At 54.0% G+C, this 15,229-nt stretch overlaps 9 protein-coding genes across 9 annotated transcripts; 4 read left to right on the forward strand and 5 right to left on the reverse strand.

The window, feature by feature from the left end:
- Positions 1-328: 328 nt before the first annotated feature.
- On the forward strand, positions 329-775 carry BDP81DRAFT_389576 (uncharacterized protein; the record flags this gene model as incomplete). The annotated part of the gene is made up of 1 exon (XM_060587281.1): positions 329-775. One exon carries the CDS (start codon positions 329-331, stop codon positions 773-775), a length of 447 nt encoding a protein of 148 aa, XP_060450526.1.
- A 1,545-nt stretch (positions 776-2,320) lies between these two features.
- On the reverse strand, positions 2,321-3,674 carry BDP81DRAFT_457344 (actin family; the record flags this gene model as incomplete). The annotated part of the gene is made up of 4 exons (XM_060593271.1): positions 2,321-2,383; positions 2,464-2,778; positions 2,834-3,286; positions 3,366-3,674. The coding sequence occupies 4 exons, from the start codon at positions 3,672-3,674 to the stop codon at positions 2,321-2,323; spliced, it is 1,140 nt and encodes a 379-aa protein (XP_060450527.1).
- A 780-nt stretch (positions 3,675-4,454) lies between these two features.
- Positions 4,455-4,785, reverse strand: BDP81DRAFT_389578 (uncharacterized protein; the record flags this gene model as incomplete). The annotated part of the gene is made up of 2 exons (XM_060587282.1): positions 4,455-4,527; positions 4,592-4,785. 2 exons carry the CDS (start codon positions 4,783-4,785, stop codon positions 4,455-4,457), a joined length of 267 nt encoding a protein of 88 aa, XP_060450528.1.
- Positions 4,786-6,110: 1,325 nt separating this feature from the next.
- On the forward strand, positions 6,111-6,948 carry BDP81DRAFT_457345 (GPI biosynthesis protein family Pig-F; the record flags this gene model as incomplete). Its single annotated transcript, XM_060593272.1, has 2 exons — positions 6,111-6,473; positions 6,532-6,948. The coding sequence occupies 2 exons, from the start codon at positions 6,111-6,113 to the stop codon at positions 6,946-6,948; spliced, it is 780 nt and encodes a 259-aa protein (XP_060450529.1).
- A 1,298-nt stretch (positions 6,949-8,246) lies between these two features.
- On the reverse strand, positions 8,247-8,610 carry BDP81DRAFT_415827 (uncharacterized protein). Its single transcript, XM_060589482.1, has one exon. It carries the CDS (start codon positions 8,551-8,553, stop codon positions 8,302-8,304), a length of 252 nt encoding a protein of 83 aa, XP_060450530.1. The 5' UTR covers positions 8,554-8,610; the 3' UTR covers positions 8,247-8,301.
- Positions 8,611-9,509: 899 nt separating this feature from the next.
- On the forward strand, positions 9,510-9,731 carry BDP81DRAFT_457346 (plasma membrane proteolipid 3; the record flags this gene model as incomplete). The annotated part of the gene is made up of 2 exons (XM_060593273.1): positions 9,510-9,633; positions 9,682-9,731. The coding sequence occupies 2 exons, from the start codon at positions 9,510-9,512 to the stop codon at positions 9,729-9,731; spliced, it is 174 nt and encodes a 57-aa protein (XP_060450531.1).
- Positions 9,732-11,096: 1,365 nt separating this feature from the next.
- Positions 11,097-13,382, reverse strand: BDP81DRAFT_415833 (P-loop containing nucleoside triphosphate hydrolase protein). Its single transcript, XM_060589483.1, has 4 exons — positions 12,920-13,382; positions 12,818-12,827; positions 11,570-12,689; positions 11,097-11,485 (listed from the first exon to the last, which is right to left on the reverse strand). The coding sequence occupies exons 1-4, from the start codon at positions 13,011-13,013 to the stop codon at positions 11,456-11,458; spliced, it is 1,254 nt and encodes a 417-aa protein (XP_060450532.1). The 5' UTR covers positions 13,014-13,382; the 3' UTR covers positions 11,097-11,455.
- Positions 13,383-13,754: 372 nt separating this feature from the next.
- Positions 13,755-14,437, reverse strand: BDP81DRAFT_415834 (uncharacterized protein). Its single transcript, XM_060589484.1, has one exon. It carries the CDS (start codon positions 14,330-14,332, stop codon positions 13,961-13,963), a length of 372 nt encoding a protein of 123 aa, XP_060450533.1. The 5' UTR covers positions 14,333-14,437; the 3' UTR covers positions 13,755-13,960.
- Positions 14,438-14,455: 18 nt separating this feature from the next.
- Positions 14,456-14,973, forward strand: BDP81DRAFT_415835 (uncharacterized protein). Its single transcript, XM_060589485.1, has one exon. The coding sequence runs from the start codon at positions 14,643-14,645 to the stop codon at positions 14,859-14,861; it is 219 nt and encodes a 72-aa protein (XP_060450534.1). The 5' UTR covers positions 14,456-14,642; the 3' UTR covers positions 14,862-14,973.
- The last annotated feature ends 256 nt before the right edge of the window (positions 14,974-15,229 follow it).

Consider the following 15,229-nt stretch of genomic DNA (forward strand, 5'->3'; position numbering starts at 1 on the left):
GACTTTTGCTTGTCAGGAGGACAATGCAAAGTCCGTGAGGCTAGCCCTCCACCACCTCCTACTCTTCCAAGGACAAACCTATAATAACCTTGGCCTCCTCTCGCTGTTCCTCAGGAGGATCTCCCTCTCCCATCATTGACTCATCCAAGACACATCTCACACATTACCGACTGGTCATCCAAGTCTCCGCATCTGACAGTTCAGACGATACTTCAGTTGACATCTCACTTACACCCATCTCACACCAAACCTCGAAGTGTACAACCACCACCACCACCACCACCACAACCCAAAACACACACACAACACACACACAAAACCCACCAAGATGCCTTCCCAAATCTTCGTCACCGAGCCTCACCCTACCGTGGCACCAAACACCTACATCTACTCCGGCCGCGGCGGCTTCGGCAACATTCGCAAGGCGCCCCAGGTCCTCACCCCGGCCACCGGCATCACCACGCCCCTCAAGCCCGCCGGCAACGGAGACGCAACCCGCCGCTTCTACTCTGGCATCGGCGGCGCCGGCAACCGCCACGAGGCCTCTGAGTGTCTCGTCCGCACCTTTGACGAGGACTTTGACCGCCAGGAGGTTCGCGACCGCGCCGCCGTCGGCCACGTCGGTATCGGCGGCGCCGGCAACGTCACCCGCCGGGTCTCGGACGCTTCCTCCGTCCACAGCGGCGCCTCCGATGAGTCTGCGTCTACTTCGTCGCTCAAGTCTCTCAAGAACCGCGGCGGCAACTTCTGGCGCCGGGTCACCAAGGCCAACTGAGCCGTCTGTACACACCTCTTTTTCTTTTTCATAATCACAACGGCACGGCGTTTTACGGAAACCAAAAAACACACACACGGGAATGAGTTATCAAGGACATAGCGGAAGCGGCCTCGGAATGGCTTGTATTTTCTGGTGAATGGCATGAGAGCGAGCGCGGCGGGACACAATACCCCCAGATACACCCATCTGGTTGTTCAGCAAAGTAGTACTTGGAGGGACCATTTATTGGTTTCCTCTTGAATATCAACAGTTTCACACTTCATTAATGACTTCCACCCTGCTCAACAATGTGAAACAATTTCAACTGCCGGTCAATGAATATCTAAGTGAGCTCGCTCGCATGATTTCTACTCGGTAATCCTGTTTGACTGACCAAGGCATGATGAATCGTAGGGCAGTTTGGTCGTCTTGGTTGATGGAGCCTTGCACTGATCGTATCTCAAATGGCAAGAACTATCGCGTACCGACAAGTCATCACAAACCCTTACAGAAGTCTGAAGATGGCAGCCCCCCAACATTGCGTCTAAAAATGTGTATCCATAGTTTTTTCATCTCGCCCCCACGTGTCCTCCATGGTAAGTAAGTAAGAACCAACCTTAACCGCCCAACAATGATAACCCCCAGTCTCACATCCACAAACCTCACCTTCTCTCACCCGCTCCAACTCAAGGAAACCAACATCACTCATCATGGCTCTGATCGGCAAATTTGCATATATGAATACAACCACACGTATCCGTACGCGCCAGCACTACCTCAGCCCCAGTTCCGTACCCCAACTCCGACAGCAAACCAACATAGAACCGTCGCAGTTCACTTCCACCGGCCGAACCAGAATATCAATTAATATTCGTCCCTCACAAACTCATGGTAATCCCACCTGAAATCTGACAGAAGCATGCGACGAGACCAGGGAAGACCACCGAGCAAACGCTCAGGGCCCATGGGAAACAACAAAGTTATGATAGATAAGACAGAAGAAAAGACGATCATTGACGCTACTTTGGCTAGACACGGAGATAAGGTTGCGGATAGAAATACTGCTACGGTCCAAAGGAAAAAAGAAATGTTTAATACCAACGCAACCCCCGGGTCCCGTCGGACGCATGTCAAGCAACCTGACCACAACCAACCATCTGCCCCTAATTCACGCGGCAAGCTGCATACGATGGCACGGCAATGCATGTTAAAATGCACAAACTGCATAGCTGATCAAAGAGACAACAGGTTCGGGTATCATTCTCAACTTTCTAGCTGACCATTACCTCATATGCTGCCTTTTGCCTACGACAACGGCTCCGCGAATGCCGATGTCTTTTGAGGGTGGGTAAATCTCAAATCCAGCCAATCGTCGTTCTCTCTCTCTCCCAACTTCATGATATCTAAACTCCATCTACTCATCCGGTTGTTGCCCCTTTTGTCTTTCGCTAGGCCCAACAGAACGGTGAACACAGCTCTAGATCTATAAACGTCGACGGGAGGGGAGCCAGTAACGCCATCTGGAAACCGCTTCATCGATATGAATTAAAAACAAGAACCGTCTCACGTAAGCTTGGTGTGAATGATTTCCGGGTTCTCATGCCAGTCGTCGATGCTCACCCACATCTGTTGTAAAAAGGGGTCAGCGTCTGAATACCGCAGTGGACCGAGTCCATATACAACCACGCAAGCAGAATGAAACCTACCTTTCGGAAAGTGCTAAGACCAGCCAAAATACTTCCACCGATCCATGTCGAGTACTTGCGTTCTGGCGGCGCGAAAATCTTTATTCTCATATCCTTGACGGCCAGTCGTTGCAGCTCCGTCAACAGACGGTCACCGAAGCCCCGGGTCAACGTGCTGCCGCCAGAGAGCACGATGTTGCTGTAGAGAGACTTGCGCAGGTCTAGATCCGTCCTATTGATGGCGTCGACGACAATTTGGTGCACACCAGGGTACTCGAGGCCAATGATTTCGGGGTCGAAGAGGATTTCCGGTGCCCTGAACCGTTCCGCACCGATCTGTAAACATAGTCAGCCCACCTATTCTTGCCCTCATCAATCACGAGAAACCGACCTTGAGCTTGTGCCCATCCGGGAGAACATATTCCACGCCCTTGGCCGGGTCTGTCCTGTTTGCCCATTCCTTCTCCTCTTTCCTGGGGTCGTGGGCGACGTAAGTGACAGACTCCTTGATGAGCCGCACAACCTCCTTCTCGGCGCTGGTGTGGAAGACGTAGCCGCTCTTCCGCAGCAACATTTGCATGTACTCGGTCACATCGCGTCCGGCCACGTCTATCCGCCTGATGCTGCTCGGCATGGCGAAACCCTCGTACACCGGCACCGCGTGTGACACTCCGTCGCCCGAGTCGAGAACGATACCGGTCGTCCGACCGCTGGCGTATAATGAAAGAACGGCTTGGATTGATGTGTACAGTGCCGGGACGTTGAAAGTCTCGAAGAGGATCTGGGCCGCTGTGTCGCGGTTGCTGCGAGGGTTGAGGGGCGGTTCGGTCAGGAGAACGGGATGCTTTGGACGGGGGTCAGTATCAGAAGTAGGTACGGTGCGTCTCGCAAATCGAACGAGACATTATCTGTGACAGACGAACCTCTTCACTGAGCGTCTTGAGGCCTTCGCCGTAGACGTATTCCCAAATCTTCTCCATGTCGTCCCAGTCCGTGACGATGCCGTGCTCCAGCGGATACCTGATCTTGAGCAGGCCTCTGAGCTCCGTTGCCGCCTTCTGCCCGATAAACACCTCGCCCTCGAGCGCGCCGGCGAGAACTCTTAAGTGCTTGGGCCGACCGACGAACGAAGGGAAGTAGCATTTAGGCAGGTCATCTCCTGCGAAACCGGCTCGGATCGTACCGGAGCCATTGTCCAGGACAATTGGCGCGTTGTGCAGCGAATCCGTCATCTTGTGAGATGCATTCAAGAACTCAGAGCAAACGAGTATCGGCTGTATACACCTCGAGCCTTTTAGCCCTCACGTTTCCCCTGGTGCTGGTCGTTTCGTTTCGTTTTCGCGGCGAAACCCCTTTGTTTGTTGATCGGGCGGTGACTGCAAGTGGGAGCGGTTCGATGCTAGATGGCTCGATGGCAGTCAACAGAAAGCCGTACTCGAGCTTGATGACAGTTCGTTGGCACCTGACTGTCAGGTATTGTCGCAGGATCGTGGTCGCAGTTGCTCGCCTTGGGAGGTGTTGGTGTTGTCAAAATGGTCAAAAGTGGCAGCTTCAACACGACGCGGTAGCAGTCCGGGGAGCTGCATGGGCGGGAATGAGGGACTAGGACAAAAGTGGAGTAGCGCACTTCGGAGCTTCCATGCACGGGCCTCTCAGGGTCTCTTGTAAGTTGTAAGTGAAGTCAAGAAAGTAGAACTTGGGACGATGCAGAATCCAAGGTTTTCAGCGCACTTGTGAAATCACTGAAATGAGTCTGATGTTTCTTGATTTGAAACTTAGTTCAAGACGATATTTTATGTGGGTTTTTCGTTTGAACAAAGTAAATTATGTATGGTCCGTATGGACTTCTACTGATGCTGTAGGTATCCAAGAAGCCCCCCCGAACGCCTTCAGATGCTTGAGATATGTACTGGTATCTCCTGAATGTCCCAAATTTCCAAATGTAACCTCCAACTCCTTATTTCGTTGTTGCCAATCATCCCGTGATGGGAATGGATTAATCAAGCGGCTGTCTACATGTGGCCGTCGACAAGCAGCATGCTGGCGTAGGGCCAGCCGAGAATGCCGAAAGCAAGAGGGAAGAACCTGTTTAATGCAATGTTAGTCACTGTTGTCACTCGCACAATCAAAGACTGTGATAGCTTCTTACATTGCTGCGGTGACGGCACGCTTCTTAATCATGGCACCGTAGTAGGGCTTGGCGTGAACACCAGTCTGGGACATCCTCTGGAAGGGATGGGGCTCGAAGGAGCGGGCGACGTTGCGCATGTTGTGGAGGAGAGTGAATTGTCTGCGCTGAACAGCGAAGCGAGCAGCGTTGCGGGCGGCGAATGCGGGAGACATTTTGAGTGATGATTGGAGGGTTGGTTTTTTTTTTGGTGTTGAGTCAAGAGACTTCTGTTGCTTTGATGGAGAGGAGTGAGGTGGAATGTAATACACTCGTACAGAAGATGTAGTGGAGAGTTTGTTTGGTGGTTGAGTTGAGACTCTGTTTGATGATGTTGATGTGTGATGATGATGAGAACGGGAATGGGAACACGACAGACGGGAAGCTGCTTCGGATCTTATACCAAGGAAAAGATTGTGCCTCCAACCCGCATACCTACGAGATCTGTGAATCTTGACAAAGGACTCCGGGATTTCCAACGGCAAACGCCTATTGTGGGCAGATGGGCGGGCAGCTTTGCCCGTAAGATTGCCGTGCCTGGGCGGGAACGAACGAGGCTTCTAATCTGGGCCGGGTCAAGATCATGCCATCCCATCTTCTAAACGGATCCCCCAAAAGCCAGGGCCAAGGGTTTGGATTTCTGCGGCACCAAAAAAAGGTGTGAATCATGAACGACAACTTTGTCTCACCCAATAGGCGCAGCCGCGAAAGGGGCGCTTGGTAACGTGGTTCGCAAAGCCCGAATTGGGGAGACCCATTTGGAATCCAGCCGTTGGCAACCAAGAAAAAAAAAACTGACGTTGGGCGATCGTGCGTTTCCAGATGGTTTCCTGACGACTGCCAACAGTAATGGGGTGATGTGGTCTGACGGGAGACACCGAGTACGAGCGTTGATTGGGCAGAAGCGGGGCGAGGAATCCTGTGCCAATGACATGATCACCATTTCCTTCAGCTATCGAACCACAGGCCCCGACCGGCTGGGTGCGCTGACGAGGGTGAATCCGGGGAAAGATTGACAGCTGCCTTGCTTCCGAGTCGACAGATTTGTGTCCTTCAGATCCCGAAAAGAGTAGATCATAACCTTGAGATGAACAATCATGATCCAAAGAAGGTAACTCGTGAGACACTTACTTTTGTTCTACTTACATATGAACAGAACGTGTTGCAGATACGTACCTTACCAGAAGCTCCCACAACGGTTCCCCCAAGCAGGGCAAGAGGAACAGTGTAAGTGTCCTAGGTACTTAGGTAAGCGAGCCAGTTGATGAATCTGGGGTTTGTTATCAGACCCTTCGCAGCTTATCGCCATGTGACCCGGTCGGATCCGAATGCACGGTACCCGCGCCTCGACGCGCCCGTTCCGGAATTTTTCCAGAGCCGTGGCCTTCCGGGTACCCGTTCACGAACTCAACCCGCAACTTACCTCAGCTTCCGACCGAACGACAGGAGACTGGGCCTCCGAACCCGCCCGAATACATCGCCTCATTCCCCTACCCACGCCATGCCACTGGTTGACCCCGTGACGATGTCAGCACCATCATCATCAAAGGCCGCCTCCGACGCGGGCAAGCCAAAGGACAGCGGATTGCATCCCGTCCACGGCCTGGCGAGCCCTGCCGCGCAGGTCGTCAGACACCTCCAGCCGGTGCTCATCTCCGGCTTCTTCCTCGCGCAGTTCAGCTCCCTGGTGGCAGACCCCGTGAGAACCCTCCAGAAATCGCTCCCGGTCGTTGTCGCGATCCAGGTCGTCTACGCCTTTGTCAGTCTGCCGGCCGCTGGATCGCAAGGCGTAAAGCTGTCGAGGAAGCCTCGGCCGGGCGAGAAGAAGAAGGTGGTTGAGAGCACGGGGCCCAATATCTTCATTGTAAATCACGGGTTCAGTCAAATCGTGAGGCCATAGCTAACAATGGGACTCCTTTCAGGCTCTATTCCTGTCCCTACTCCTCGCTGTCATCGTCACGCCAGCCATCCACATCGTCCTCGTCCTCTTCGGCGCCCCCTTCCAGACCCACGTACCGCATACCCTCTTCTGCTCCGTCAATATCGCCATTCTCTCGTTCTTCCCGCTCTTCTACGTTCACGGAGTCGATGGGAGCACCTGGGCTGCTCTCGCCAGCGCGGCGGCACCGATGGACGAACTATACGGTGGTCTCGTAGGAGGGGTGTTGGGCGCGTGGCTCGGCGCAGTGCCCATTCCGCTCGACTGGGACCGCGAGTGGCAGAAGTGGCCCGTCACGATTGTCTGCGGCCTCTACGGCGGATACATCTTGGGCAAGACGACTGGTGGCACATTGGCATTTGGCAGGAAAATGGCTCCCTCCGCCAACGACGACGAATGAACTCCTAAGGCGCTTAAAGCCAAGTCCAACCTACAAATTTAATTTTTTTTTAACAGGCCGTAGATGGCATAGTTCGCGGAAATACGGCACCGCTTGCGCAAACAGCCGTTTGGCGAAAGTACGGACCTCGCTGCTTTGGTCTATACTCCAAGCCAGTTGTGTCATGCCCAATGCTAAACCAACACTGGCCGGTGGTTAGTAGCCTCAGACATGCATGTCTAGGCAGTTTGGCAGTCTGGGATTGCCTATGACAGCTAGTCCAATGCTGTTGGCCAGACCTGGCTTTCGTGGGGAAGCCGATGTACAGTAGCTAGAGGCGATTGCCAATGAGGTAGCTTGGCCCGGCCGAAACAAGAAATAAACATGTTAATAATAGCCTCGGATCTGGGAATTCAACGGAAACGCGAATGTGACACTACATCATCGCCCCCCTTGAGCCTCAAGCGTGCGCAAGTGTGGCGTTCGTTGCGACGAAATCGCAAAGTTGACCAAGGCACGCAATATCCGTCGTGGCACACCTCACAGTTACCAGCCACAGCTAGCCTTGCCGCAAGCTGCCGGTCATGCCCAGCCCTACGAGCTCGGAGCGAGGGCGAGATTGACGATTTTGACGTCTTTTCGCCGCCCACGTTGACTGTTCCCCGTTGCAGAGCGGAGACAGGCCGCGTCTCCTCCCTAGCCCTGCGAGCTGCCGAACCGGCTTGGCCCTCTTGTCACCGGGCATGACCGGGCCCCTTGCGTCATAAGTCACGAGGGCCTTGGGTTTCATTGGTGAGACATGACTGTCAGGTTTTCCTGTGCCGTCCAGGGAGAAGGAGAAGTAGGACGAACGAAGAAAAGGAAATCTTCAGATGGAGGAGAAGAACCACTCGGATCGCCAGTGCGTTGCGTCCTTCTCCGCAGCGAGCGCGGACGGACCGATGTCCGCTGGAGAAAAGAGTAGCATCAACCTTTGACTTCTTGAGTTGTTGGGGGCCTCGACATGGACAAGACAGGCAAACCCTGGAGTGAATCTGTGGCTGAGTCGTCACTGTTGCGCCATAGATCAGCTTTCGAGGTGTGGCGTTTGTGGCTCATGAAACGCTCCTTGAGGCTTGAGTGCTTGACAGATGCATGGGAGGTCCCCTGACCTGCTCGGAGCTGTTTTGACTGGATGACGATAGGTGGAGCCATGAGCAAAAGGAGCAAAATTAAGAAGAGCGGACCCCACCAGCGCGGCGCTAGCAAGGGCTCGGTTGATGACGTAGCACCCACCTTTATCGCGTCCACCGAAAAGAGTTCACCCAGCTAGGGTGCAGAGGTACATGAGGAAGCAAGCATAGGGATTAAGCAGGAATTAACTGTGCAAGTTGCTCAACAAGGTCGCCGGACTAACCGCACAGGGCCCCTCAATGACGGCGGGAAGGGCTGGGCAAGAGGGATGGAAGGACGCGCAATAGGGCTCGATGCAGTAAGGACAGATCGGAAACCGAGGCCACCGTGAATGAAGACGATCAAGCGAACAGCGCGAGAGTGCAAAGAGGGAACCTTACAAGGGACGTAAGGTAGGGGAGATCTCAGATGTTTGCTGTGGATGGAAGCGAGTTTCGGAGGCCGGGCAGGCATCAATCCTCGTCAAATGGGATTCGAGAAACCTGGCAGTGTGCACTGAGAGGTCCGGTGTAGCGACAAAGGCATGACAGGCAGCAGGAAGGCCCAGATGCCGTGTGTCCCAGTACAGATGCAGAAAGAGTATCCGGTACGGTGATACGTTGTAAGGGGCTCACATCTGGTCCGCTCAGGTGCTTGTTTCCGCAGGAAGGAGAGCCTGCAGCAGTGCAGCAGTGCAGAGGAGCAGGCCGGGGAGGAAAAGAGACAAGGTCATTGCTAAAGTGGGCGGAGGTGTGGCTTGTCCGTAACGCACGGCAAGAAGCCATCCCATCTTTTCCCCCTTCTCTCAAGGCGTAAAAGGCCTGGCCAGAGGCCCAGAGCTTGCAGTTCGTGTGGCCGTGTGCTGGTCCTGCCGCTTGTGCCTTATTTCCCTTGCCGCAGCAAACCGGGAATGAGTCGATGACGCAAGTCCTCTCTCATACCACACCCCCAAGCCTTTCCCGGCACGACCAGACGCTCTTGTTGCTTGTTGGCTCGTCTTGGGAGGCTGCGCTTGGGTACTTTGGAGGGGGAAGACATGTCTGCCGGGCCTCACTGGCCTGCCACCTGCGACTGGCTTGTCCCTTGTCAGACGTATCCGTAAGGTAAAGGTAAGGTCAGGTTGGTATGGCGTACGAAGTACGAAGTAGAGCGGGAAGGGGTGGCCATGCAAGTCCACATCACATCACTGTGAGCTCGTCCTTGCCTTTTTTTTATTTTTCCTGCGTTGGGCTGTGGCTTCCCAGTTGGCAGTTGCTCTCATTCCTGCTATTTAACCATCTCTTCCCCAGCCCACTTACCATTCGATTCCCCTCCCCTCATCAACCAACGAACCTACATTCGACAGCAACCATCAGATCTTCAAGATCCCGTAACGAACTACTCTACACAAACACACAAACACCGTTTCTCAACACAATACACCAATCAACATGCCTTTCACCGCCTCCGATATCTGCAAGATCATTCTTGCCGTCATCCTCCCGCCCGTTGGTGTCTTCCTTGAGCGTGGCTGCGGTGCCGACTTCTTCATCAACATCCTGTTGACCATCCTTGGTAAGCTCGATGTCCTTCAGACACTTCGAACTCAACTAACAAAAGCAGGTTACCTTCCTGGTATCATCCACGCTCTGTACATCATTCTGAAGTACTAAGCGAATCGTCGCTGCAATTCTCCGATCGTAACCGCCTACACGAGAGGGCATGACGATGTTCAGCAACGAAAGCGACATGACCTCTTCTCTCAAGGATGTGCAACTACGCCTTCGCCTTCCCGACGAGTGTGACGCCGTAGGCGGTGGCGGGGCATTCCAGCGACCTTGGCTTTCCGTCTCATCCGGCAATGCTGGGGGATCCTCCTGCGCCAGCTGCAAGGATGCATGCTGCTCTGCAGGGTTGGCTTATTACCCCTACCTCACCAGCCTCCACCACTTTTTATTACGACAACGACACAGCAACGGCCTCTTTTCATAATTCCTCGCGGTACCATTCTATGGACTTTGTCACGTTACTTCTCACCTTGCGGAATGCGACTTTTCGAAACGATTTGTTTTGGGCAGGCATTCAAGACCAGGAAGTGGAGGAGGGATTCGCGCTGTGTGTAGCATGCTTAATTCGATACCCGACATATCAATCTCTTCAAACTACTTTACTACAAAATCTTGACCGTGGTTTTACGCCATACGTACATTGTGATGTGAATTCAGGCTTCCGACCATGCCGCAGCCTGCAGAACACAGTCAGCTGTGCTCACTACGCGGTTGGACGTCCCCGCTAAACCACTAAACCAATAGTGTAGATCCATGTGATGTCATGCTTGTCGCATTGAAACATTTACAACTTAGGCCCAGAAAGATTCTAGATCACCGTCAGAAACATCCGACTTTGCGACGCTACTTTGGAGCTTATTTCCTTTGCGATGACTGCGCTCAGATGAGTTTGTGAGTGCAAAATAACCTTGGTTCTGTCACATTGAACTCAGCCCAAGCAAGGGAATAAGCAAGCCAATGGCCCCCAAATTGCTGTTGATCCGCCCTATTGCTCGCAGTCTGCCTCGCGGGCACCCCGTACGGTATTATACAGCAGAACGTTCACTTGCAACATGGGAAAACCGCCAGCGCAGCGGGAGCCGAGGGACGCGTATGCAACTCGGATGTAGAAGAGCTCGGCACTGCGGGTACGGTGTATCTTTGGGAATCGGCGCGAAGCCAAAGGCGTCCGGGGCCAGTGGCTTGGATTTTTGGAAGAAGAGCTCCGCTGCCCGAGCTCCATTGTGGCTGGCTGGCAGCAAGCGCCGCTGCGCCGGTGGGACAGGGGGCCCGCCCTGTATCCCTGTCTGTTAGTTTAATTGCATTTTGTTAGGCGCAGACCGCACGCAACCCGTGGTCACTGGTGAGGGTGGAATCGAAAAAAAAAAGAGAGAACGAGATCGCGCGGGTATGGCCGCGAAGCGCGAATGCGAAAAATAGAGGTAGAGCAGAACATCACAAGAGGGAACACGATCCACATTGCAATGACTCGAGTCCGAAATAGTGCTTCAAGATTTCTATCCGTACTCCGTACTGCATACGGCAGTCCTGAGCTTTTTGAAATTTCTTTATTTCATTCTTTTCGAGGCCCGCCTTGAATGGTCCCCTTGGCCCCAGGTGATCGCTCTCGCCTTGCTGGGCTAGGGGGGCGGTTGTTCCGGAGTACCCGCCTCCCAACTCTATATGGAGCTTTTTTCAACGATTTGCGATGAACCCCCTTCCATCTTTCCAAAGGGGAGCCCAGTCACGGGGAATCACAAATGTCACTGGGTACTTCCCAGTTTATGCGGTTGCGATGGGAATGAGGCAGGCACTCTGTCGGGTAGAGCAGAGATAGCCGCGACCCTTCATCAAGCTCTTCCGACCTTAAACGACAAGATCTGTGTGTGAAGATAACGTTAGCCCAAATGTTGCCGAGGAGACCTGTGTGCGTGAGTATCAAAAAAAGAGGGGGTCACACTTACATCGTTCTTGCCAACCGTGACGAGGTGGTCTTCCGCAACTCTTAGGCCGCCCACGCCCTCAATATACGCAATGGGCGCGTCGCCCATGACCTTGCGCGCCGCCTCGCCGACCGTGGTACCCTTCTTGACCAGCACGCAGTCCCGGAAGACAAACTTGGACTCGGCAGCGCCGGAGGAGAAGGAGGTGGTGTTGCGCACCGGGAACACCGGGACGAGGCCCAGGATCTCGGCCGCCTTGGAGAGCACCTGCACCACGCCCGTCGACCCGAAGCGGTAGAGCACCATGTCCTTGAGGTTCTCTATCCGGTTGCGGTTCTTCTCGTCCAGCTCCTTAAGCCCCCCGCCCGTCGGGTCCCCTTGCTCGATCAGGTCCTCCCGCGTGTCGACGAACTCGCTGCCTTCCGTGTACTGGACGTACCCTTGCTTAGCCATCTTGCGCAGGAAAATTTCCGAAATGGCGGAGCACAGCACGATGGTGTTGGGGTCCTGCATCTTTGCGATTTTGGCAATGTTCTTGTCGGCGTCCGGGTGGTCAATCTTGTTGAGCGCGATGACGGTCGGGAACTTTTCGTCGGTAAAGGCGTTGACGACGCGGTCAATCGTCTCGGCGTCCCAGTCCTCGAGCGGCTCCTTGATGCCCAACCGATCCAGCGCCCGCGCGACAACGTTGGAGGTACTGCCGTATCCCGAAAACTGGCCCTGCAGCGTATCGACGGCCGTCGCCTTGATCGCCATGTGCCGCCGCCGAATCGACCCCCACTTCTCCATCAGATTCCCGCGGATCCAGGCCACGATCTCGCCGCGCAGCCAGGCGATGTCGACCGACGGGTCGTAGCCGCGCGTCTCTTTGCCCTCGGCATCGACGGTGCCCGAGGCGTCCACCACGTGTATCAGCGCGTCGGCGTGCCGCAGGTCGTCGAGGAACTTGTTGCCGAGGCCTTTGCCCTGGTGCGCTCCGGGGACGAGGCCGGCGACGTCGAGGAGCTCGATGGGGACGGAGCGGCGGCCTTCGATGCAGGCGCCGTAGTTGGGTCGGCAGCGGTCCGAGACGCCGTGGCGCGCGCAGGCGCATTCTATTTGGAGGTAGCCGATTGCTCTTTGGGGATCGATTGTCGTGAATCTGTGGCGGGGGGCGCGCGCGAGAGGGCTTAGTGTTAGTACAAAAGTTGCTTTGAGAACAAGGTTGTCGCGAACAACCGCGATTATAGGACGGAGACGGCCAGGACAGGGAGAAGAGGTAGGGCGTACGGGAAGTTTCCTGTTTTCACGATATATCCATCAGCGACCAGGTCGGTGGGCGTCGGGTTTTCTTCTTCTCTCTCGGTCGAATGGATTTGGAGGTTTACGGACCAACTTTTGACGAGGCGTCTGTGAGACTGTTGAGCGTCGTGCTCTTGCCGGCCGACGGCTTGCCGACCAGACCAATGAGCGGATCTCGAGGCATCTTGTCGGTAATGTGAGGTAAGGTAAGTGAAGCGGAGGGCGAAAGAAAGGGGCGGCGAGTCTCCGTCTGCAAACTGATTATATGCTTGGTCCCTCGCCGGTCTCGCGGTAGGTGGGCTCAAAAGTCGTTCGAGGGGTAATAAGTTTGCGAAAGGGCGTTGCGCACACAATCTTATCCTTATCGCCGAAACCTCGCTAATGCAATGAGGGGCAGTCCCGGTTGTCGGCGATAAGTCTTATCTGGCGGGAAATGACGTAGGCGTTAAACCGGGCATCCACCGACCCAAGACCACTTGGAGAATACCTACCATAGAATTGATCGTGTGATCCTCACAACATAGCATTTTAATCCATTGCGCATCAATTAACCATGATTCAGGTCAAACGTTCCTAAATGACACCAAATTTCGTCAAATTTGCTTGTAGACAGCAGCTGTCACCGTAGATGAGCCGGAAACCGACTCTGCTCTCTCAGCTGGTTCCTGAATACGCATCCAGATGGCCTTCATCCGGTATGGGTACGTACCAATGAAGGAGTGATTCACAACAAGCAGCGTCCGTTGTAGTCGATGGCCGAGCGGTACGATTCTATCGTATGTTGGCTCACGGTCCTACATAATGCCATGGATAGCTTGTTTTTTGTCCCCCTCGTAGAGCTCACGAGTTCGAGTCGACTGTGATCTTTCTTTTTTTTCACAAACACTCCAGGCACATGCTCAAATCTGCATTCTGAGCGGTCAAATCCTGCTAAAAAGGAAAACCTTCAGTCCCGAATTCTAGACTTGGAATATTTTACTTTGAAGATATCTTGATTTTCATCATTCTGGCCGGTTCCGGTTCAACCTCTCCTCGCAAACAAAAGGTTGACCTCCCACCAAAAGAAGTGCCTAAAACTTCTTATACTTGCCATCGACAAAAGTAACCGTAGAAGGCAAATCCCGCGCACCTTCAGCGAGCTCCAAGTAAAAACGTCCCGTTAGATTCAGGACCAGGCGTATCCCCAATAAAACTCCCATCCTCCTTCCTCTCGTCAGCATAAAAGAACCTCCACCCCTTGGACGCCTTATACAGCCCATCAGCAACATTCACCCAATACCACGCCGCATTCTTGCCAACCCCGAGCGTGACATACTCTGCCAACGGCAAAATCGTCTCGTTCAAAAAGTTTCCCGTGTAAATAAACCTCCCCTTCTTCGCCTCCTCCTCCCCATCACCACCAGCCTCATTCCACCCCTTGACAACCTCCCCAGCAGCAACCCACGCAGAGGTATTCATCACCGTCCCATCCCTCTTGTACGCCTCACGCAACATGCTAAACATGTTATCCGCGTCGGGCGGCGAGCTCACGGTAGCCGCGTTGTAGACCACCACGCGCGGCGCCCGTCCGCCGAAATGGCGCCTTGTTTCGGCGAAGGCGGAGACGACCTGCGCCGGGTCGGCGAGGTCGGCGCGGATGCGGAGGTGGCGGTGGGGCCGCCTTCGGGGGGCGGGAAGCTGCGGGAGACGAGGGCGATGGCGTAGCCTGCGGTGGAGAAGCGGGATGCTACGCCGGCGGCGATGTTGCGGCCTGCGCCGAGGATGAGGAGGATTGGTTTGTTGGACATTGTTGGGTTTTCTTTGGGAAGTTGATATGAATATGAATTCTAGGTTGATGGAGGAAGAGGGCGGAGGATATTGGTGTTATTTGAGATCTGATGCTGGACGAGGTTCTCTCCTCTTCATCTTCGAGACCATCCGATGCCTCTTCATTTTATATGTTCTTTTCCTCCTGCCAATTCCTCACGACTCGTTCGAAATGTATCTATCTTGTACCGGCTTACGCATCATATTACCATCACTAGGGGCGTAGCCAGTAAGGCGGACGAGTATACGCATTGCTCGATACGGATACCTCCATCCAACATTAACTACGTTTACGTTTACCTGAGATGGAGGTTTCCATAGTGGGATTGATAATTACCCCCGCGCGGGCTAGATCATCGATTAGGCAGCCGCGCATTATTAACGTTAACCGAATTTCCAAAGCACTCTAATTCAAGCACAGTCCAAGTTTTCCGACCCATCCAGTCGGACAAACATAAAAAAGTACCGGGTCTCGATTCCTCCATCATCGTGTCTTCCAGACATGTCTCCCTCTTCACTCACCTTGACTCCCAGGTACTATTGGGATATGCACGGAATCTTCCGTGAAGATGGCGTGCTTCTTTCCTCACATGT

The sequence above is a fragment of the Colletotrichum phormii genome (genome assembly GCF_030913505.1).
Source record: "Colletotrichum phormii strain CBS 102054 chromosome Unknown BDP81scaffold_2, whole genome shotgun sequence".
Classification (NCBI taxonomy): Eukaryota; Fungi; Ascomycota; class Sordariomycetes; order Glomerellales; family Glomerellaceae; genus Colletotrichum; species Colletotrichum phormii.